We start from the raw sequence: 24,981 nt of genomic DNA on the forward strand, positions 1-24,981 counted from the left end.
TGGTGTATTTTTTTTTTTTTTTTGAGCAGATTACCAAGATGAGCTACAAATTGTTACTCTCAGCTTGACACTTAGTTTGAGTTTGATACAAAGCCTCTCAGAGTCAACAATTTCATCAAATAAAGAAAGCAAAAGTGATTTCTAAACAAGATAACAAAACATCCCTTTATAACACAAGCAAGCAGTTATTCTTATGCTTTCCTGCACCGTCTAAATCCAAGCAGTTTGAAAAGGTGTGCATTTTGTTCATTTGAGCTAATTTCCAGAGGTAAAAAGCTAATGTTAGGCTACAAACAAACTACACTTGGGTCACATAACTTAATGAAGCCGCCTAAATTTAAAGATGCCTTCGGCACGCTGCAGAGTGATGATATCCTGAAGTCTCAGTTAACCACTTGTTGGCAGCCACCTTTTCTAACACACATAAAAGCCTCAGAACGTATTTACTGACGTATATTTAATGTCGTAGAACAAAACGTTTACCGCAGAGCTTATTTCATGCTTCTAACCAAAAACCCACTCAGAAAACCCACTGACTGGGCCGCCCATTAGTTCAGCTGGTAGGGCGTGTGCCCTGTGTACAGAGGCTGTGTCCTTGCTGCAGCGGCTGTGGGTTCGATTCCGGCCTCGGCCCTTTGCTGCACGTCATCCCCACTCTCTCTCCCCCTACACTATATCTGTCCTGGCTCAAATAAAGGAGGGAACCGGAGGTCTCAAAATACAGTCAGTTTCGAGTTTTACGACTCATTTGTAGGACACTCTATTGGGGGGAAAAAAGTGTAATGGTAGCTCAAAGTTTATTCAGCTGATGTAATGTGTGGACATATCAGTGCTCAGGTAGAAACATTGTTTGCTTTAGTGAAAAATGCTGCACAAACCACACTTAAAACATGTGATTTAAGAATTGAAATCTTTTTTTAGGGATGATGGCCAACGTCAATTATTCATTGGTAGCTGAAATAAATATTTATTTTCATCACACCTTGCAGAATACAACTATTTGTGCAGGCAAACCCAACCTAAGCAAAGCAGATTCTTGTGACAGAAACATGCAAAACACATAAAATAATTTTTTTATTTGTGATTTCGAACTATAACTGACTTCACTTGAAAATAAAATGTGAGTTGAGATTCTAGTATTTATTCGAGATAAACAAAGATCAAATTGTTTTTGTTAGACGGCCTGTGACAACTTTACAAGCAGTAATAATTCTTTAATATAATTTCAAAAGCAAGCAGTGGAAGCGTTTTTTCATGTAAAAAATATTCATTGCCATATTTCACAAATGTAAAATATTTTCATTGCCATTTATTAGCTTGTTACTCAGTTTGTATATGTGATTTTTTTTAGATAATTGTGCTTACATTAGCTTTTACGACACTTGATCATATCATAATGTACTTTAGATCTACTATGGGACTTTGTAAGAAAGACAAACTGTACTGTACATATGTATTTTACATGACACATTGACGGCTACAATAGCAGTAAATGTTAATGCAGTAAAGAGTCCAATACTTTATTTTGGAAAATGGGTCATAAATTAATATAAAATAGTTTTACTCAGTTTTTGCTTTTGGGTTTTGCTTCAGTTAAATTACCTGTCTCAGTGTGTTAACTGTACCTTGCATTACTCGTGGTGAAATTTGACTTTCTGCACATGGCGCTCTTTCCATCATGCTCACTAACCTGTAATTTTTTTAATTTACCTTTTGCCTCAAATGAATTGCTGTTGCTAAATCTTACAGTGTTAATCATTTTCCGTGCACCAAATTGTTTATTCTGGGTAATGCTACCAGATACTCGTGTTTGACATAGCTTTCGTGAACTGGTGTGGCATTAATAAGTTGTGCGTGTCGTAGAAAACAGCTTCCGTGACATTTCTTTCATTTGTGAGGTATTTCATTTTGGAATGAAACTCTTAATTTTCAGTTTGTCAGGTCATCGGCTCGATGTTACAGTTATGTGTGCGTGTCAACTGTACAGCTGTGTCGCTCTCTGGTAAACTAGGAGGCAGGGGACTCTGAGCCGGGGGTCCGTGGGAGCAGTGGTGGCTTGAAAGTCGTACAAGTATATGAGCTTGACAGTGATGGACTTGAGTGATGGACAGTGGGTATGTTGGTCTCCATGGCAACGGCTGACACCATGGAGCACTCATACCCTCTGTTGTGTTGAGACAATGCACCACTGTCCCAGTGTTCTGGACATTGTTGTTCAGATGCAGGGTTGTCACCTGACCAAATAAAAAAATAAAAAAAGAATTGGAAAATGGAATTGCAAACAAAATTAGGGCAAGTCTAGGTATAAGTATCAGCAAAAATATTAAGTAAATCAAACAACAAAATAAAGAAAAACATTTCTGTTATTTAATGAGCTCTTCACTTTAAACCCACACAGCCCACATTATGAGCCCAAAATATTAAAAACACCTTTCCACATTAGTTAACTTACTAACTCACTAAGTCACCACATGTTATGTTTCATTGCATATGTTTGACAAATTAATGGACTTATTTTAGGACTGCACAATTAATGGAAATATTACCAAATCACAATACGGCCAAGTGCAATATCCAAATTAGAGGAGCTGTAATTTTTTGATTGAAGTAATGTTTCAAAACATACCACTATAAATGAAGCATTGTGGTGCTGCAGAGATGCCCAGGCCTAAAAATCCTATTCAAGATATAAGACTTAGACTGCAGCAAAAATTGCATCATTTTTTTCATCCCATTGAAAATTAAATGCAAAATATACCATTGTCACTAAAATTCTGACCCGTATCACAAGCGCGATATCTGTCAAAATAATTGCAATATAATTTTTTCTGTTTTTGCACATTGTGCAGCCCAAATTTATTTGATAAATGAATGGATTATGGATACTCATGATAGGATCAAACGTTTGTTTCTAATGAAATAATACAGCCCAAGCAAATAACGGGATGGAATTTTATTTCCATTATATCCCATTAATTCCCATAAATTCATCATAAACCCAGTTAATTCACATGGAAAGTGCCCACTTTAAATATTCCCAGAATTCTGCAGCTTTAAAAAATTTTTCACAGTATATAGATGAATGTCAGGGCGTTTCTCTCAGTTTCACATACCTGTTTCTGAAGAGCAGGACGGACAGACGGCTCTCCTGGGGCAGCCCATAGCAGGGATGACCATTCCCTCCACACCATTCTCCGTCACCATGTAGAACTGCAGATTTATACAGTAAATCATTATTAGCTCCATTTGTATTATTATTATGGTGTCTTCAAATAGCCAATATACATTATACCAGCTACTCACTCATGTTATGCAAAGATGATTCAAAACAATTGCTCTACTCTGATAATGCACATTCATTTCTGCTGCATTACTGGATGACTTCCTTTACTTAAAGCTGTGTTTATGACAGAGCTTGGTGATGGTGGTCTTACCCGTGGCACACTGGTGGTAGTGGTCTCAGACATGCTCTCATCTGTCACGCTGGTCTCACTCACGTTATCCTCTGAGGGCTGTTTGCGGAAGAATCTTCTAGTTCTGCATAGAAGACAGGAAAACCAAACATTGAATATTCTTATTAATTTATTAATCCCAACGGTCCTCAAACTCACTCAGCAAATCGATTAACATGTAAATATTCACAGTCTCACATCGCATTTACATGGTTATCAAGTCACGGAGGTGGTGCCCTCGCAGAGAAATTATACATTTAAATTCAACATGGTAGGAAATACAAAATTAGCCTGCACTCGGCATAACCTGTTTGTGGATTTGTTTGCACATTTGAGCCTAAAAAGATCAAGAATGAGAGGCAGGTTGTAAATTTTTTTTTTTGCTCATATCACTGTGTGCTGTATGATGCTTGTGTGTTGCGCAGTTTTTTGAGTTTGGTGGTTGAGTTTCCTCTGCAAGTGCACTTGCAGTCAAGTGCGGAAGGCAATTTGAGGCAGAGCTTTTGGCGGCCATGTAGCGTTTCCACAGGGGTCATACCTCAGCGGCTCCATTTTGTAGCTGAGAAATGACCTATTTTTATGTGTAATTGCTGTAGAACAAGCTAAACCAAGCATGTAATTGAAAGCGTGCCACTTCCACAGGGGAACCAAGACTGCAAAGGTTGGGATGTGGTAGGTGGAGGGGAGGGGTTGTGCTTTGTGAGTCAAAAGAGTGGAGAATGCCAACAGCCTTGTCCATAAGCCAGCGAAACAACCGTAAAACAAATCAGCTACTTAGAGACAGCTCAGGTGGAAATAAAAGGAAGGAGGGGTCACAGTGTGTAGTTTACGTATGCTCCTCATTCAGCTAACCAGGGCTGCATGCTGCCATTCGTTCCACATGTGATCTGCTCCCCGACCCCCTGCTGTCACGCTGAGACACCTACATTACACGGCTCATGTCATCCTGGGCTTGATAGACACCTCTAAATGCTGTCAGCTCATTCATCGCTGGAGCTGCTTCTCTCTGGCTGTCTGTGCTGTGCTTTCAGTGTCCAGACCACTAAACATAACACACTGCTTATATTATACACTATCATTCTTTGGTTAACTATCAGGTTGGAAAAGCCACTTAAAGGTCCAGGGTGTAGGGTTTAGGGGGATAAATGGGCAGAAATAGAATATAATATAACAAGTATGTTTTAGGGTTGAAAATTGTAAGCACTTTTCTCAAGTGAGTATTGGTAACATTAGCAATCGATTAATAACCTAAGTTATTCGAAAAGAAAAATTAAAAACTTTGCTTATTTTTAACAATACCAAATACGATTTTTTCTCAGTCAAAGGTTGCAGCAACATATTGCATACTTGATATCTAACAAAAGTGTTGAGATGTGAGCATTTTTAATTATTTTATTGTCTATTGTCTATTTTAATGTCTTTAAGTTGAGTGTTGTAACTTTATGTTTATCTTTATGTTTTTTTACTGTAAGATATGTTGTAATTCTACATAATCTTGATGTAAATATTTACCTTTCTCTATTTTTTTTTTTAACATTTCTGTTATTGTATGCAGGATTTTGTATGTAACCTTGATATCTTCTCTTTTTTCCCTTTTTTTCTATACTATAAGCCTAACTAGGGACAGGAGTTAGAAACCAGCAGTAGCTTTAATCTCTATAAGTGAAACATCAGTTACTACAGCTTGTTTATAAGAGGCTGAGGTTGTTTTATGTTAATTTGCACTGTCCCTATCAAATAAACTACATAAATAAATAAAGAATATTCTGAAGTTGCAAGGCAGATAAAATGGTCGTTTTTCATGACAATTAACTTTAGTCTTTGTTGTTATTTGATAACTGCTAATAAATATAATACTAATTTGTATAGTAGTAAAAATTGAACAGAGAAGTGAAAAAAAACAGCATTAACACTGAACCTGCATTCTCTGTTTTCTTTCTCTATCTCTTCACAAAGTAGTACCTTGTTCCTTTCTCCCGTCCTCCATGTTTCCCCTTTCCCCTTCTCCTTAATACTTTGTTTAAGTTACTCTTTCCTTTATTTTTACATTGCAGTTTTGTATCCACTGACCCTCATTTACCCACTCCTCCTCCCTCTCCCCTCTCACCCGTAGCAGTAGGTGACACATGCAGCGATGGAGAGCAGGGAGACAAGGACCACCATGCACGCAGCGATGACCACGTTCCTCCTCTTCTCCTCCTCAGCCTGCTGAAGCTCCCACCACTCCAAGTCACTGAACTGACAGCGCTCCCCCATGTACCCCGAGACACAACTGCAACAGGGCAAAAGACAAACAGCATGATGACGTAACTGATGGTAAGACTCTCTTAATGAGCAAGTGACCGCTCACCCACATGAGTTCAACATGCATATGATGTATAAAAAAATAACAGTGCTAAATTATTTTAAAACCCTAAATGTAAAACAATAGCTGGAATGATTTACTCAAATTAAAAAATTGATTCAAAAGTCTCTTTCACAGCCTCAATTAGAGCTGTATGTAATTATATCATTCTAGGTGACAAAACATTGCTCCTCCCCGATAACCAGCAGGTGTCAATTTTGTCTCATGATTAACGCTACTGCCTCCTGACAAAATGTCTATATGAACATATATCCTTATATATATGTTTTTTATTTATTAAATTATTTATTTACATGTTTGTAGACAATTTTATGTCACCTGAATAAATAAAAAAGGTCTCATTTAGGTTCATTGGTCTTCTAGCCACTTTGTCAGGAGGCAGTAGCTTTAATCATGGAACAATATTGACACCTGCTGGTTATCAGCTGCACTAAATAATATGAGAGATGAGCAGTTAAAAGGGAGCACACCAGGGAGCCTTCACTGTTTGGTGCAGGAGGTATTCTCCTTTCTAACAATGACGGCCTCATGTGATTTTATTCCATGTTTGTAAATCACTGCTACTTCCCAGAAATCACATAAATATACTCCTGATTTCAGTCTGAGTCATTGCATATTTTCATTTGTTAACTCTCTTAAAAGAATGAAGAGCAGCTTATAAACTCATCTGCTACAAATCAGATAATCAAATTAATGTCAGTTTAGGAAGGCAAGCATTGTTTATGTACTAGAGACTGACATTTTGTCATCAACATTTTTTTGTGGATTCCTGTGAGATTACGCAGGATGGGAGTCAATTTCACTACTCATTATGTGATTGGGAGGGGACAAGAAAAAAAAGTCAACAGTAGTGGGCAGGATAGGAATCATAATGACAAGAGGTCAGTTTTTATATCTAAATTTGCAATTCAAATACAAATAAACACCATTATGTTTATGAGAAAAGACTGGGACGGGACAGGAATTTTTTGGTGTCAGAATGGGATAGGACAGGAATAAAAATCCACTCCGTGTGTCATAATAGGTATTTCTAGTCTGAACACAAGATAAACTTTTAAACTGGAGATTAGGGGTCATATTGCAGGTTTACTTAAGAGGAGTTATTTACTTTTTCTTTTTTTTTGATACTGTATTTATCTAATATGTCTCTGCCTCAAATCTCCTACTTAATTCTGCCTCACTCTTGTCTGCCCTTTGTCGGCATTATTGACTAACTTTAATTGTTTTAATCTCTGGGGCTTACTGCCTCGGCTTTGCCTTGTTTGTCAAAGCACTTTGTAAACTGTGCTTTTAAAGGTGCTATATAAATAAAGTTGTTGTTATTATTTTTACTTGCAAGCGTAGGACTCCATTTCAGGAAAGTAGAAGCAGACCCCCTGGTACAGACAGTAGGACTCGTGGGTGGAGGGACAACTCTCTACTGAGTTACTGTTGTGATGCCTCGTGGTGACTTCAGCAGGGCTACCAGTCGTCACCCATGGTGATGTGATCTGCAGCTCTTGAGAGGATAAGGGAATAATTTCAAACAAATATACAGTATAACATTGCTCCTTTTTTGTTATCATTTTTTTTTAACATGGAGAATAAACATAAAATACATAAATACACAACAATACCCTCCACCTCCACCCCTGACAACACCGTAATCACATTATAATAGGCCTTAGAGAATCTACTGGAAAAGAAAATGAAGAAGTAAGTAGATAAAAAATTGACATAAAAGAAATAAAAATAGATAAATAAAAAAGAAAATATCAAACTTCAAGAAAAGCAAAAATAACAATAATAATTGATAGTATACAAAGTTACATTAGCCCAGGCACAGATGGTTGAAGGTTTGGCATTATGCCTTTTTGCTACTGACATCTCCATATAAGTTATATCCAGTAACGATTGAAGCCGATGATTCAGACAGAGGGAATGAGTAGGCTGCAAACGGAGTGCTCAAATCATTTTTTGCAGCTGTCTGACTGCAAAAAATGGCACTTTGATATTAAGCAGATCAGCTAAGGTTGCAGATACTATTTTCCAAAAGTATACTCCCCTTGGGCAATTTCAGTACATGTCCAGAAAAGACCCCGTGTCACCATTAGAGTTCCCAGGTAGGAGAGGGTAAGAGCTTTATCAGATGGAGCTTCCTGGGAGTAAGATAAATCGTGTGCAGAAAATTGAAGTGTATCAGCTTGTGGTTGGGATTTTTAGAGCTAATATCTAAATTTTTCCAGATTGTTATCCAGCAGATGTCACCCACAGAACAGCTAAGATCATTGCTCCAGATGTGATGAATTTCCAGAGGTTTACAGGCAGAAATACAGAGTAAAAACATCTTAGACACTAAGCCTCTGGTTCGACTTCCTACATCTAACAAAGAATGGAGCGAATGAGTTCTTAAAGCTGCAGCCCACAGGACCCGAATTGTTCCCTTTTAATTCCTGTTATCATAGTGTGTGTTTTAGAATACTGGTCCTCCTTTGAGGTGGCTCATCTAAACACTGTATTCATGTATAGAATAAAAGTGATGTGAAATAATCCCTTTTATTTTAGATAGAAGAAGATAGATACTGGGAATATACCAGTGTTAGTTATATTGAGTAATGCTCGATATAATACTCAATTTTACTGATTTTCAGACTAATCTCTCACCACTTTTAGCGCCACATTAAATAAACAGTAGCAAGAGCAAATGCACTTATCCTGGTTTCAGTGTCTACCATGTTTTTTTCTAATATTGTAGTCATATTATAACTGTGGCACTGAAAACTGGACGTGCAATAAATAATCAAGACACACTTTGACGTGTCTTCTCACTGCTTTGATATCCAGTCTGGCCCTTACAAAGGTACTTTTCTAAGGCATTTTGATATTCTGCATAATTGTCACATTTGTGCATTCTTAACATTTTACAGTATTGTGGGTATCACACATTTACAATTTCATGTATAGAAATTTAGGTTACCTTTCTGTCAAAATGGTAAGTGTCTTTTTTTACCTATCAAATAAGTTGACAGGTGACCTCAGACTTCTGCATACACATAAATGTGTAGCAAACACTTAAACCTCTCTGCAAAGGAGTCAATAATACGAATTACTGGAAGAGTTAGACTTGTAGGTATTTTGGCTTTAGGTACTGTCACTGATTTTTGTATTAAATATTCCAATTATTTTTGCTTCCAGAGCAGCTCTGCTTCTCTGCAATATGTTCGCATCTGAAATATTTTCATAAAACTCAATTCTGCCTAATTCCCAGTGCTGTCACCGCGGCCAAAGTGAGATAAAAGTGTCTCTGTATCAAATGTAATCCCTTAAGCTTTCTTCAGGATACATAACTTCATCCCAAGACACATTTATAGTACAGAAACAGAAATACTCACCCACACACAACTGTCCATCACCTGTAAAACCTTCTTGACACAGACAGGTCGGGCTGCCAGCGTTTAGCAGGCACTTAGCGTTTACGTCACAGCGGAGTGAGAAACACTCATCCTGGTCTGACGGAGAAGGGGACATGCAGAATCATAACATTAAGTTAGAGTAAGATCTTTAAGTGTGAGCGCTACCAATAATTTGCTTTTGTGGGTACACACTGTTACCTGAAACCATCTTTTCTGTGAAAAGAGTCGAGTCTCGATTAGCATCAGTTTTAGCAGCTGAAAGGCCAGGTGTTGTCAGGGGTGTGCTGTCATCGTTGAAGGTTTTGTTTTTGAGAGATGTTGAATCAGTGGATTCACTGTCTCCAGATTCTACACAATGAAATAATGTCGTTAATATGAGCATTTATCAATAATCAGTTTTACTTCAGAGTTTATACAGAAGAGTGTGCACCTGAAAGGGACAGTTTGCATCTTTTGAAGTGGGGTTTTTTAGGGATGTTTTTGTGGAAGTGAGTATTTTGTAGTATTTATTATATACTATTTATTTCTAAGATTTTTTTTTTCCTGTGGATAATTACAGATGTGTTTTTATGTTATGTGTAGTTGTGTGTGGTTACCTGTGAATGAACCACTGTAACAAATATGCTTCCTGTAAAGGATTAATAAAGTATCTATCTTTTTGAGGTTCTTATCCATCGTCCTGAGTGACTTTGGCATTTAAAAAAGGTTAGTTAGGATTCTCCGAAGTCATACAATAACACAAACTAACTGATTGCGGCAGCAGTAGACCAGCAGTGTTCAGCGAGCTTAAATTAATGTTTTTGTAAATTGACCCTGGAGGCTTTAGCATAGATAGACAACTGAAGCTGATACCTTGTTGCAAGGTAAATCAGTGAAAATATTCTTAATATAGTAGACTCTTAAACTGATATAGACTTTTTTTAATATGGCCTAAATACATTTTGATTCTGCCTAGCATCCACAGCAGTAGATTACTTAACTTTGATTGTGGCGGGTGTGCCGACCGACATCTACTGTATCTAATACACAGACTTCAAAAGATCCAAACTATCCCTTTAAGATAGCTGAAGATAAATCACCTGCTGTTCTATTTGTAGCACCGGCTGGCAAACAGTGTTTTCCATCAGCTGATAGGATGTAGCCCGGCAGACAGGAGCAGTGAGCGAATCCCAGTTTGCTTTTACACACCTGGGCACAACCTCCATTCAGATGAAGGCAGACGTCAGCCCCTGAAAATGATGCAGAATGACAATGTGAAGCTCAAGCATGAATTTAGGAGAACTTGTTTTCTTTTTGCTGGCCACCACATATCAGAGCATTTATCTCAAATGCTTTACAGCTTAATTTAAGAATTGGCCTTCTATGAATGTGCAGAATTTTTTTTAGTGTTTTTGCAAAGCCTAGTAAATACTATAATGTGGTAAAGGGACAAAAAGGCACTTAATCACGATGTCTTTTTTTCTTGAGGTCATTTTGTTATCCTTTTCTTTGCTGCATGCAGGTATTTTCAAAACTCAGTTTATACTTTCTTCACAAATTAATCTCTAAAATCCCTGTCGTCTCTCTGTACCCGGCTTAGCAAGAGGATGAACCACAACGATGGATGCTGGTTGGATCATGTTGCCATGGATACGTTGCAGTTTTTTCCCAGACCGCTTGTGTACGCTCCTCAACTGCTGGTGCTCCTGATCAGATATCCACAACTTGTCCTCAAATACCGCAAGGTCAAAAGGTCGACCTGGAGGAATCAAAACAGAGGGAAAGAAGACTTGAGTTCATGGAAGTATTTCAAGGTGAGATCTGTTTTACATATCTTACGTTCATATCATTTTAGGGAGTGCAATATGTAAACTTTTGACCCTGAGTAAATTGGTTCGAATTCTTTTGAAAACATAGCAGAAAAGGGTCTCATAAATTGCAAAAATAGTCAATTTAGAAAATTATTTTTAAAAAGCTATTGGAAAATGACAAGACTTCACTACATAATTATAATAATTATATTCTATTAATGTTGATATTTGAAATTATGTTACAGAATTATTACGACTTAAAAGGCACTTTTACAGGCGATTTCCTTGGTTGTTGTTTAACTTCTTTTTTCTAACTTTAAGATCCTTTTCTTGTACTTTTAGCAAGTTCCTTGCAAAGTTTTTGGATAATTTCTTTTTAAGTTGCTCTGTGTCATCTTCCAAGGTTTTTAGAAGAAATCAAGAAATTATTCTCAGGTTTCAAAAAGTTATTTATTTATTTTTTAAGATTTTTGGGAGGCTTTTTGGCTTTATTGATAGGACAGCTATTAATATGAAAGGGGGAGAGAGGGGATGGCATACAGCAAAGGGCCAAAGCTGGAACTGAATCCATGACTGCTGCGGTAAGGACGTAGCCATTAACAATGAATTTTAACATATTTGAATCCTACTTCAAGGAATTAGCCCAATTTGACACAAAATTTGACTCTGAATGTGTGTGTATGTGTCACACAAGCCTCACCTACTTGGTTCTCTAACAGGACTCGTCGATCTGAACCATCCAGAGCAGCAGTCTCTATCAGGCCCCTCCTCTGGTCGCACCACAACAGACGATCCTCTGTGAAATCGATGGTCAGCCCGCTCGGCGACATAAGGTTAGTGCTTGCAATGACAATACGGTCTTTTCCGTCCAGAGAGGCACTTTCCACCACAGGCTGGGCCCCGATATCAGTCCAGAACAACTTCCTCAAAAAGTAAAAAGAGCATCGTAAATTAGGCGTAGAAGTTTTATCAGAACCTTCAGGTGTAACATATGCACAGCTGTTTATTGATGTCAGATTAAATCCCTTTAGGTGAGGCGCAGTTAGTTTGTGGTTTTCATTTCTGAGACTATCATAGAGCCACACTCACTTTGCCAAAGGATGAACTGCGATTCCTCGTGGTTTTTCCAGCCCTTTGCTTACAACAGTTTCTCTGTCCAGTCCATTCAAGGTACTGCAGTCAACTGTTGACTGGCTGGAGGACAAAATTATACATTGATGTAAAACAGAAAACAAAAACCATATACATTCTGATTATGTTTAGCATCATAACAGTTTCTTATGTACTGTAGCAGACTGTCCTGTATTTGGAGATTTGTTTTTGCATGTGTGGCATAGTGTCTTCCTCTGAGTTGCTGTAGGGGAGAAAGTTTTGGGGATCTTGGTGTTGTTTGGGCTCTAGTATGGGAGTTTGTCAAGAATATAAAAGGGTGGGGGTTGCTGCTATGTGTTATATGATCCACTGTCCAGTATATTGTTTTTTATTTAGTATTTATTTTGGCAAACCCAGGACTCTTGATTATAGTACTATAAAACCGCCCCTCTAAAAATACACTTCTAAAATTTCAGTTAAAAGTCCCCCTGTATTTGTTCGAGGTTTAATGAAAAAAAGCCCAAATAAAATCTCATTTGACTTAAGCATCAAAAGCTAAATCAAGTGTGCCGCATAAAAACATTAAAAAAGCAAATATACATATAATCAAGTTTGAACCTTCAACACTTAATGAAACAAGCTTATCATAAATATCCCTCATTTTAACCTCTGCAAACAACAGGCACCTTTTATCTGTCCAGTACATTTTGCGGTGAATCCAGTCAATGGCCAGCCCCTCTGGAGAGCCCAAACCATCAGAGACAAGAACGTCTCTAGACCCACTGTTCAGATCAACCCGCTCAATCGTCTTTTGGCTTGTACTTGCAAAGTACACCTAAAGCATTCATAGAAAAATACAGAAAGAAAATACTTTCAGAAAATGGACCAGCAGTAAAACATTCAATATGTCCTGTATTGCAATAATCAAAAGATAAAGTAGAAAAGATTGTTTTTCATTGAACACTGGTAAACCCATAAGGCAATTAAATTACAGTGTCTGTCCACTAGGTGTCCCCGCATGTCTGCATCAAAACATGAATCTGGTCTTTTTAAGTTTTGTTGCTCTAGAGGACTCATGGCACCTCAGGGAAGTATAGAACATGAACTACTATTACTGCTTCAGATGAAAAAATGTGAAACAAAAAAGCAATAAAAGGAGTTTTCATCTTACTTTTTCCTGGACGGGGTCATAGTCCAAAGCTATGATTGTTCCTCTGGGTTCCTCCACAAGGGTTTGATCCCCAGTGCCATCAGGATTAATTTGTCGTACATCTACTAGATTGGCCACTAGTAGATAAGGTGGTGGTCCTGAAGGATAAAAATCCTTTATTCTATCATCAGATATAGTGTACAATTGTAGATGTGAACCCTTCATACTTGTTTGCATTTTACCCAGTTATTTTTACATCGTTTAAATGACGGAATGTGTTTTTGAAAGATAAACCGTGAAATACACCGTAAGATTAGACAGACAGAGTGTTTATCCGTGTGGGCTTATCCGCCTCAGCTGACTGCGTTGCCACAGCATGACTCACCGGAGGCAATGCAGCGCTTGCCATCTTGGTGGAGCTGGTAGCCGGGCAAACACTCACACTGCCACCTACTCGGAGTGACAGGAGTACATAGCTGGCTGCAACCCGCTCTGTCTGCAGACGAGCAGCCTGCAACAGCGACAAACTGTGTTAAACATATTCACACTGATAAACTTGTGCTCCTCACTTAGAGGCCTCGTTTATGACTCATGAGGCATATTGATTTAATCCTACTGCATATATCTTTTTCCTGGCAATACACCATTTGCATGTAGTGTGGGACTCACTTTCATTATATATTAAGGGCGACCGATATTAGTTTTTCAGGGCTGATACCGATTATTATCGGTTAAGGACAACTTATCAATATTTGGTGATGAACCCATGTGCATTTACAATAAAAATAAAAATCCTTCTGTCAGCACTTAGAATTTGCAGTATAACAAACTCCAACATAAAACTTTCTTTAAATGCCTTTAGCAAATATTTAATCAAAAGTGAAACACTCTACATCATACATCATACAGCAAATTTCCAGCAACTTCTTTTTTTTTAGTGAAAGTTTAAATAAAAAATAAATAAATAAATAAAACCTTTTATAAAGTTAAACTGCCTCACATGCTGACATTTTCTTTTCACTCGGTGATCGGTGATCATTAGAATAAAATACTGATACAGATTATCGGCAAAATGCCAAATATCGGCCCCAATAATTGACTGGGCCAATAATCTGTCGAACCCTGTTACATATGAATATCTTATATACTAGTGAGCTTTCCACTGTGCCACTGTCTTACATCCTGATCTACAGGATACCTTTTTTAAGTAGGGATGAGAATTTGAATTATTTTTATTGATACCAATGCCCTTTTTTGATTCTGCTTATAGGTCTGATTTTTCTTCATTGATATCTGATCAGTTTTCTGTGTGGGGGAAAAAAGTGGGCCTTCACAGGTTTTCAGCATCAGTGCAACAGTTATTGTCTTTGAGTCTGAACACAGCGGAGATGAAATGAGAGAATATCTGGACAGCAGTTGTATTCATGTAGGTTTTCATAGAGAAAAAAATCTGCTGAGTCTGCCTGTGTGGTGCTAATGTTATTTGAACAGGATATTTATGCTCAGTAACAGACGTGCTGCTCGGTTAGGAAGCAGTGGCTCTTGTGTGTTGAGTGTGGCACACATGTCATTCCTGGAATTTAAGACCATGTTGCATCGAAAGATGTCTCAGCATATTACTGGTGTTTCCACCCTGACTTCAAATGATCATTTTACAGACATTTTAGTAGTACTGTTGTTATCTTTGTGAAATGAGGCCACGCTCCGGATTGACTCTTTTTCTTTGCCATGACTCCTTCTTGTCACAAGTTTCCAGCAGCGTAGATGCATGAGTTTGACATCAGAAATGCATCCAGGCATCGATAAAAGGAATTGAAAAAGTGTAATTGATTTACATAAAATTTTGACACATCAGACAATTTGAAACAGGTTCTCAACCGGAACGGGTTCTTTATTCCCATCCAAATTCTCAAGACAATTTAAAACCTCTAGCCAAACCTCAGTCTTTAGAAATAATGTCTTAATCTGAATAGATTTTATTACTTTTTTGATCATTATCTGTTAGGTAATACCACAAAGCCACATAGTTGCTGCACTGCTGTGCTGTCAGACCTTTGATCCATTTGACCTCAGTTTAACCAGTTTCCTTGCTCACAAGATATTAAGGTAACATTGGACAGAAATTTTATAGTAGCTACAATATCTATAATGTTCTTTAGTTAATCAAAATAACTAAAAATCTGACTCATTGCAGTAAATTACCCAGTGTATAGTTAAATGTTATTAGTTCAGTTGTTTATTATACTACATTTATATCTCTACTTTATGTATATAGCATAGCAAAATAGCCCACTTTCAGCAGAAAGATAACCATACTAAAGCTTTAGTTTTTAAAAAGAGGAAAGAACTGGACAATTTTTCAAAATGTAAACACTAAATGGCAAATTTTCATTTCATATGAGCAAAAAATTAATGTTATTTTTATTTTTACTAAATGATTGCATGAAATTCTGAATATTAGTTAAAATTTAGTGTCAGAATGAACAGCTGATGAAGTGTGATTATAGTCCATACCGGTACAGGCTTGTCCGTCTTCCTGCAGTAAAGATCCCTCAGGACACACACAGACAGCACCCTCTTCTGTTGTCAGGCATCCATGGCCGCACTCTGTCATATTACCCTCACATGGTATGATCTCTGATTGTGGAAAGGAAATGTATATATTGAAACAGAATGTAATATTACACAACCATCTAATAAGATCCGTATTAACCAGATCAGAGGGATGTAACACGTTACAGGAATTTTCCAGGTTATTTTGGAGCTCAGCGGGTAGTAGAATCTGTCAGATGGACAACAAGCTTCTTAGTAAAATCCCTTTATGAAGTCGGCCCTGACCCTATCAAAACATGTGAAAGTGTGAGGAGAACGCAGTCAAAGCTCACACACAGTGAGGATGATGTGATGTTAGCTCACAGGAGTGTGGTATGTCCTGTACCTGTGAATATGGGCCTGCTATACTGAGGCAGGCTGTACAGATATGAATCAGATGTGAAATAGTTACAGGATCCGTTGCTCTGTCTCTCACTGGTAGCTTCTCGGTCACAGGTAAAATGATTGCCTTAGCCTTTAACTTTTTGCATCTTTTTTATCTTTTTTTTTTTAACTATTTTTTTTGGCATCGTAAAAAACTGTCATGCCACCATGTCACCAACTAGATACTTAACTTTAACAGCAGAAAAATACATGATAAGCAAATATACCAACTGTACCATATGATATGATACGATACAATACGATATGATGCAACTTCATTATCAGTTCACACTAAACATTATTGTTCTCTGTTAAAGAAGTCCACACACAAATTAGACATACAAATACACAGACAGCATGTACCCATAAAAACAACAGTCATTACCACAGGAAACATCACATAATATCCTCAGACTCAGATCTTAATTAACAGCACACTGATTTTGGTTTAGAAACAGGATAGACGGATTTATAAACAAGTTTCAGCCTGCTGCATTTAAATGGAGGGACCCCGCATTTCCTATTTGAGGGTAGAAGTGGTTGCTTGAAAGAAGTGTGCCATAGGTTGTCAAATAACCTTTGTGCAGATTTAGAATTCATTGCATAAGTTAGTTTTAAGTTTTAGCTGACATTTTGAACTGCAGCCTGGGAGAAGAAGTGTTCTGCACATAAAATAAATGATAAGATTGAAAAAACAACAGAAGAAAATATACTTTTGTATTCTAAAAATAAAATTTATACCCAGTTAGAAAAACAGCTGTCTTTAAATGTGTTTTGTAAGTTTCTATAGGACCAAAAATAGAAGACACTAGTAGCCGGGCTATATCCTCCTCCTTGTAATCTCTGTTGTAGTCTCCATTGTCTGGCCTGCCACTTGGCTGCATGTTTGTTTTCTCGTGGACCTTGGCAAAGGTTGTCTGCTAAACAGCTTAGACGGACAAAGCTGCTGACCAGATATGTTCCCTATTGCAAATGTCACCTCGTCATCTAATCTTATTGTGTCTCTGAACCTTGCCTGTTCTATTGGCCTCATAACTGTGAGATTAGAAGAGAAGAGATTAGGGTGTGTCCATTAAGTATTTTAGTATGATGTAAAGTTTATCACTGTGATACTACGGTTTCAGGCTCAAACTTGACGAGAAATTTAAGGAAAAAAACTACAAATAATTAATAAAAAAGGCCAATTATTTTTCAAAATAAATTGTTTTTTTTAGCACAATATAATGTATAGAACAAAATTCTATACATTCCCTCATGACTGCACTGCATATGTTGTGCCAGTTGATTAGACTGTCTGAGGTGTCGATTCACCAAATAAGAATCTGTTGTTATGCTGCCAGACAACAGACCTGCATTGTAGCAGACAGGGACAAATACAGACTGAGGTAGAAAGACTATATGGAATACCTGGATTTGTAAAACAAATGTCTCCAAACAACACAACAACAATAGTGTAACGCTGGGGTTGCAGCACTGAGATTGTGACATTGTCATAGTATGGTAACATTCTCAGAAAATATCACAATTTCACAGTATACGGTATTACACAATTATTATTATTTACAGTGTCCTCTAAAGTCCCCATTTTCTAAGAGTTAATCCTGTGTCCCTGTGTTAATTGATAATTTATCTGTTATAAAAGATCTCTGTTATGCCAAACATATGTCCAAAAAATCACCATCAAAGAATTTTAACATAAAAATCCCTGTCTTTTCTCTCTCTGTAAAATCAGATAAAACAGTTTCAAATGTCTAGCTCTGCACCACACTAAACCACACTCTAATGAAATGCAAAGGATTTGATTTAAATCCGTCTTGTAACTGTTCACAGCTCAAATACTCAGTTTTTCTGGGAAGTACATCGCAGCACAGAAGCTAAAGACAATCTAGTTTCAGTTTCATGGAGACTTTTAAGGAATGAAAAGTTTTTCTTGTTGAACAAATGCTTTACTGTGATTCAGAAACCATTGTTTTAAATGGAAATATGAGTATGTAGTCTGACAGGCATAGTGGAAAAAATTTGTGCAGGCATAGCTGAGATTCTCCTTCCTGTTGCATTTTATACCGTAGATAAGCAAATATACATGACGATAACAGACAATTTTCATACTAAACCATGAAACCGTTACACTGCTGCAACACTATATAGCACTTTTTTAGCATTTTTACCAGAAAACTGTCAGTCTTTATTAAAAATCGAATAGTGGCCAAACCAACCTTTTCTAATACGATATCCCTGCTTCCATCTACCTTACGCTGCCCCTCAGCCTCAGCACAACTAGACCTTTAGTGACAAAGTGTCACTGTTTTGACCCAAGTAACTTAACACACAATTGGCAGCCCACATGTCTGGTGGAGTGTGTGTGGTGTGTGTGTGTAGCATATGACCCGGCCTTTTTATTGGCTCTGCGGGGTCAAAGTAGTGTCTGGGGGACAAATGCCACCTTTCACAGTACCACAAAAAGAAGAGGGTCTAATCTATCACCAGAGCTGCGTTTATTATGCTGACCAAAACAAAGCACAAGTGTTACCATGTTATGAATAAAACCTACTTTTTTCAAATCAGTTTCTGATTTCACTGAAGAAAGATTCTTGCTTCAGAAACACAGAAATTTGGAAAATGGGCAACTTGCTTAATTCTTTTTTTGTCTTCTCAATTTGTTTTGCTTTCAAAGAAATTGGAATAAATCAGAGGAATAGGAAAAAATCAGAGAATAGAATAGGATAGGATAAAAATGAGATATATAAGATATTAGTTAGATATTAGATATATAATTAACATAATAACAATACCTCCGCATGTTTTCCTGTCCGGTAGGAGGGCATATCCTTTCGGGCAGGAACAGAAGTAGGAGCCTGGGATATTTTCACAACCAAGAGAGCAGCCGTGGTTCCAGTGGGCACATTCATTCACATCTGTGGCACAAATAGACAAATAAAGTGAAATAACTTTTCTATGTTATTCTAATAGATAATTATTTAAATGCCGTTCCATGCTTGATTAATACTGTATCTCGTTTGTGTGACTCCTGGAGAGATATATGCTAATCATTTGTCCTTTTTTACAAGTTTTTTTTAAGTAACAGAACTAAAAATCATTTCTTGCAATTACACTTCTTCAATTTATTGATTTAATTACATAGATACTAACCTTCACAATAAGTGCCTTGCTTACTGAGAGCAAAGCCTTCGCTGCACTGGCATGTCCCTTGCTCGGCTAGACTGGAACACACATTCACGCAATTCCCACTCTGTTCGTCACAACCTGTTTGAAAAGGTAACACAGTAATACTTTACCAAACACTGTCATTTGAGTAATATCTAAAATAAATGTAAATTGTCCAATAGAGAGTTGCTACAGAGAAGTTAAAATGTGAAAGTTCAGCTGTAACCTGGAAACGATGATTGGGAGTCTGCCATTGGCTGGTTGAGGGGATGAACCACTTTTATATTAACTGGGGGTTTTGCCATTTGTTTTTTGTTAACAGTCAGTGACTCTCCACCGGTGTACTTGTTTACTTCTTTTATATCCCGAAATGCAGCATCAGTGTAGAACAAGTGCTCCAGAAAAAGTGATATGCCCAGTGACTGAGACCTGTCCAAAGAGACAAAAACAAAAGTCCGTTATCCCGGCTTACTAACAAAAATAAAGTGATTAAGTGGGTGCTCACAGTGTGCTCACCGAAGCGGCTGATCTATGATATGCAAGACGTTCCCGTTGTAATCACAAGAGGCGATGACACTTTCTCCTCGCAGACCAAACTGAACCCAGAACAGTCTTTTGTCCTCTCGGTCAATCGTCAGTGCTTCCAGTTGTTCTGCGATCTTAATAAGAGTAGTTTTCATCTGACCTGTCACATCAGACCGCTGGATGCTCAGAGTCATCCCACCAGACAGCCAAAAAAGAAACCTGCAACATATTAGTTTTGAGCTGACAAAGGGCTCTGTAATGAAGTATTTCCAAATTTCCCTTTTTAAGTTTTTTGTGTGTTTCTCAATTACAAAATAGTGACAGTGAAATTATTTTCCTCTATGAATATGCCTATTTGGGCATTTTCTTACATGAATGCTAACATGAATACTCTAAATCAGGAGCCTTATACAGTAATATGTTTACCTCATAGTCATACTTTAGTTATGTTTAATAAATTGTAAGACATCCTAAAGACATCTGACAAAACAAGTAAAAAGTAATTTAAAATATGCTCCTGGGTTTTTATTTTCATGGAGAATTATTTTAAAATGCTAATATAAGTCCTTCAGTGACATTATTCACTTTAGCACATCAATTTTCCAGTCTACTTGGCAATAAAATGGCAGGCAGTATGTAAGGGTGGGGGAAAAGAATTAGTCTTTGACCAAAGAGATGTTGGCATGTGAAAGTCGTCATTTGGCACATCTGTGCCAGCCGTGCTTCGATGGAGGGAGTTGAAACAGTTATAGTAACACACAAACAAAATGTCAATAATCTGAACTGTGTGAGGAGCTACATGGGAATCATCCCCCTCAAATAAATCCTTCACCAACAAAATATCAATTTGTAAATCAGTGAGTAATGCCATGTTAAACAACAGCAAAAACTATATCAAAATATGATTCAAGTCGTATTTATCCAGGAAGATCATCAGTTCTGCCCAAACAAAAAATCAAAGTATTGGCTTTGAAAAGAGCATAGAAAAGTTTCACTATGAGATCAGTTTTAAATAACACTTCAGGGTTAACTGTGTTCTCCAATAATCCAAAGTAACATGGCATAACTAATTGATTTCCAAATGACAGTTTTCTGGTATTAAGTATTAGTTTAATCTGCCATCCTGACAAACAAAGTATAATGCAGCGTGGATTACCTGTTAATGGGGTCAACATTTATAGAATGCGGTTGGGTCAAGTGTCGTAAAATTGTCCTTTCATTTTTCCCATTTGTATCCATTGTCTTGATTTTTCCCTTTTCTCTACTTGTCCAAAATACACGGTTCCAAATCCAGTCCACTGCAAGGCCTGAGATGTGTTTGTCAGATGAGTACAGTTTCTGGAAAACAAAAAGTTTAAACTCAAACTTTCTCACTTGAACCCGAGACAAATACATAGGTGTTGAATCTGTAGAAAAATAAACTGAGTCCATTTCACACAGTTGACTGAAATGCTTTAATGCCAGCTCCTTTACAAAATAGTAATAGCTACATAATCACCTGTCTGTCTGCTCCTCTCACTGATGCTTTGTAGATGACCCCAGTGTGTCTGTCAGCCCAGTAAACGCTCTCCTCTCCAAAATTAAAGTCAAGGAGGATCGAGCTTCCCACCCCAGCCACAAGCCGTCTGTGGTTCTTTCCATCGAGGTCCATCCGATGAATGGCTTTCCCATGACCGAAAATTAGGAAGGGCTGAGAAGCTTAGCAAAATAAAACATCACAAATCTTTCATAAATCTTATAAATCTGATCATTTTAAGACCCTAAAACACACAGGACAGGTCATACCAAAGCCCCCAAAATTTAATTTGACAAACTGAAACCAGAAAATGTTTGTTGTGCATTCTTGAATGAATTGATCATCAAAAAAAGTTATTAATGAGGAACTACATCGACTAAACCTTATGTAAATAGTAAAATACATAGGATACAGTCTGATGTAGGTCTTTTCCCGTTTTTTAAAACCACTGGTTCACTGACCGCTGAACACCAGCATATTTATTAAATCAAGTAGCTGCAGGTTTTTTCTTGTGAAAACTTCTGTCCTTGACGCTTATTCTGAGTTTAACTAAATGAATCCCAGTTACAGATTTGTAACCATGGCAACATTATCATTACAAAGCTGCTTCTTCCCTCTTTGTGTTATGCTGTAGCTGTCGTCAAATTCATCAAATTATCTTTTTAAAAAGCCTATTCATAGCTGTAATGGGATGGAGTTCAAGGCAGACTTAAAAGCATTATCCCTTCGTAACAAATCACTCTTGCACCATTGTTTGACTCTGGCATACTCTTCAGTGAATAAAGTTCACGTCTGCAGTGGTTAGTGTTATTTTCTCCCACAGGTATTTGCTTTAGTACACAACATTCCAACACTAAACTCTGAAAAACGTCTGTTATTGTTTGAAACACAGATATGTTTCATAATACATAGATGTAATTTGCTACAGAGGGGACACCAAATGTGTTTGCAGTCTGGATGACTATCGATAGAAGGTGCTCTGGTCTATCATGGTAATGACAGTGTCATGTGCAGCTATGGATACCACTCTTAACTCTGTGGAATGAGGAAAACAATGAGGAACACCAGACAAACAACATAATGAAAAGTCTGGCCTGAGATCCCTAAAGATGGCTGCTGGTGCTGAGTTGCTAGGAGGCCTCCAGATGAATCATTAATTGACAAGTTCACTTGGTGGTCAGCATGATTCTTGACCCAGTAAGCTCAATGTGTTGGATATTGTTGGGGAAAAGAGGTTTCAACCCAACTTTTCCTCATATTTTACATTTTACAATATAAAAGAATAACTGCTTTTTGTATTTGATGGAAAAATGACACAAGAACAGATGATCCTAATGCACAGCTTGGCAATCAATATGAACATTGATTTCCCATTTGACTTTATGATTAAATTTGTTGGGCAGAGTGGCAAATTTGGATGCTATGCCAGTTCTATGGCCATTGCAATCATGTCGCTCATCTATTTGAGCATTTGAGCTGTGGATGAACTGTTACACCTTCAGTAAGCAACATTGCATGCACATATATAGACACAGAGTTCTCATGGAAAACATGGTAAAGTTACAGAAATTTTAAAAAGGAAAAAAAAAAAAGTCACAGTAACCTTCCATGCATTAACTTTCATATAATTTAACGTAACAGCAAATTGATTTTCTGGAGCTGACAGCTGGTCTTGTATCTGTCAATGTGGGACAACGTTTCGTTTACAGTCATGTACATTGCTTCATTTTCTCCCTGCGCTCTGTCTCTCAGGTCATGTATGCCCACTAGCTTAAATTATGTTTGGAAAAAGTAATGTTTAAAAAGATTGGGCAAGTGGAGCAAGAAAAACATTATCATGGGTCCTTGAAAAGACATGTTTCAATTTTTTTCCATGAAAAAGCATGGCAATCCCATAGATGGTCATGGCTGGATGATATGACGATATATACCATGAAACAATATTTGTTAGAGTTTTTGGAACACTGTTTATACCAACCTAGTAAATATAACATTTTAACCTTTTGATACGTTGTTGTATTGGGCTGTTGTAGGCAATGTTGTAAATTATTGAGTGGGACTGCTTAATGGTAGTATTGGATATACAGGCTTGTTTGTGTTGAAGCATTGTGACTATCATATATTTAATTATGAGGTAGCCAACAACAGACACCCCATCTGGTTATTTTATTTATTTATGATATCTCCATTGCGTGAATGTAAATTCAAGCTGTATATTGATATTATTATAAATTAAATTACAACTGGATATAATATTTTTATAATGATATCATATCCATGCTTCTTGACAGTCCTAAATACATGTGGAGGACAATGTTTCATTTCTATTACTGGATATACTGAACAATGTTGTTGAACACAGTTTGCAGTACATGAGCTTTAAGGCTTCTTTTAAACAGCAGGCAATTCAGATTTGTTTCTAAAATCAGATCTTTATAATGTACTGTCTGCTCTGTTAATTGTAAGAGATCAGTTTGGATTTGCATGTTCAGACATCACCAATCTATCTGCATGAGTTGCTGTGGTAACGACAAAGACGTCAGTAACTATGTAGCTGTGCTGGGTATATGGCTTTCCGATGTAGAAATGGAGGTCCATCATTTGGGCCTCCAAACAATTTTACTGTCAAGTCACATTGCAGAACTCTTTACAGCAGACAAACTCCTCCACAGCGTTGTGATGGTAGCAGTGTGGATTCTGCTCAGCACTTCAGTCACTCTAGATTTGCTGTGGTTGTTGTGAGTCGCGTTGCAAGTCACGCAGAATACACTTTGAAATCTGTTTTGACTGGCTGGAGCTCTAAAATAAGGTGCATCTAGAAATCTTGCACAGCTTTTTGGGTTGTGGCCAACTAATTCATGTAGCTCTAGTGACCAAGCTCATGGCACAGTGGGGTGTAAACTGAAATGTATTAGGAGCAAAAGGGTATTTTGTTATCTCTTCCTTTTTGTGTTGGGATAGCAGTCTTTGCTGTTGAAGCCACATTACGTGCGGCTTCAAGCTGCTAGAATATTATTTTGTTTTAATTGACATATTTTGAGTACATTTTGAGACTGCCTTTCACATAAGGCTCCAGGTTTGCATGTCAGGAGCCTTAAAGTATCCACCCTGTAATAGCGGAGAAGAAAATAAACTGACTCAAAGGAAGATGTTTTGTAGCTGACCATGACCTTTGACCTCTTTGTGGAGGACACACATTTGTGAGGAGAGTCTTTCCAAAGGAAAAGGAAAAATATCACATTATAACATTTCATGTTTAAACATTATAATAATTCTTTACTTAAGTCTATGTTCTGCCAAGATGAAGCTAAACTGCCAATCTGGCATGACAGCGGCCATTCCTACAAGATTTTGGACATCAGCGATCACCATCTGTAAGCTTCGACTGATGTCCTTGTGGCATCCCACAAAAAACTTGGGCTCAGCCTGAGATACTCCCACTCAGGCACAGTTTACTGTAACTTTGCTACAGTGCTTCGCATTGTCTGCTTAGCCAAGTTCACTTTGCCACACCTTCTGTAGGGTGGCTGACTTTTGCCTACTGTTGATCTGCTGTCA

The 24,981-nt window shown here is 37.5% G+C and overlaps 1 protein-coding gene across 1 annotated transcript in view; it reads right to left on the reverse strand.

Moving 5' to 3' along the window:
- Positions 1 to 2,007: 2,007 nt before the first annotated feature.
- Positions 2,008 to 24,981, reverse strand: part of egf (epidermal growth factor) — a 34,994-nt gene continuing 12,020 nt past the window's right edge. The window contains exons 4-24 of the mRNA XM_042492895.1: positions 21,406 to 21,605; positions 21,064 to 21,245; positions 19,899 to 20,126; positions 19,609 to 19,811; positions 19,368 to 19,481; positions 19,010 to 19,132; positions 15,756 to 15,878; positions 13,627 to 13,752; positions 13,263 to 13,399; positions 12,778 to 12,926; positions 12,089 to 12,193; positions 11,700 to 11,923; positions 10,780 to 10,947; positions 10,289 to 10,438; positions 9,408 to 9,557; positions 9,189 to 9,305; positions 7,150 to 7,315; positions 5,560 to 5,724; positions 3,435 to 3,537; positions 3,114 to 3,210; positions 2,008 to 2,234 (exon numbers count right to left, since the gene is read on the reverse strand). Coding sequence (XP_042348829.1) covers positions 2,008 to 2,234; positions 3,114 to 3,210; positions 3,435 to 3,537; positions 5,560 to 5,724; positions 7,150 to 7,315; positions 9,189 to 9,305; positions 9,408 to 9,557; positions 10,289 to 10,438; positions 10,780 to 10,947; positions 11,700 to 11,923; positions 12,089 to 12,193; positions 12,778 to 12,926; positions 13,263 to 13,399; positions 13,627 to 13,752; positions 15,756 to 15,878; positions 19,010 to 19,132; positions 19,368 to 19,481; positions 19,609 to 19,811; positions 19,899 to 20,126; positions 21,064 to 21,245; positions 21,406 to 21,605 — 3,257 coding nt within the window. The remainder of the gene's footprint in view (positions 2,235 to 3,113; positions 3,211 to 3,434; positions 3,538 to 5,559; positions 5,725 to 7,149; positions 7,316 to 9,188; positions 9,306 to 9,407; positions 9,558 to 10,288; positions 10,439 to 10,779; positions 10,948 to 11,699; positions 11,924 to 12,088; positions 12,194 to 12,777; positions 12,927 to 13,262; positions 13,400 to 13,626; positions 13,753 to 15,755; positions 15,879 to 19,009; positions 19,133 to 19,367; positions 19,482 to 19,608; positions 19,812 to 19,898; positions 20,127 to 21,063; positions 21,246 to 21,405; positions 21,606 to 24,981) is intronic.

This window comes from Plectropomus leopardus, chromosome 9 (assembly GCF_008729295.1).
Source record: "Plectropomus leopardus isolate mb chromosome 9, YSFRI_Pleo_2.0, whole genome shotgun sequence".
NCBI classification, from domain to species: Eukaryota; Metazoa; Chordata; class Actinopteri; order Perciformes; family Serranidae; genus Plectropomus; species Plectropomus leopardus.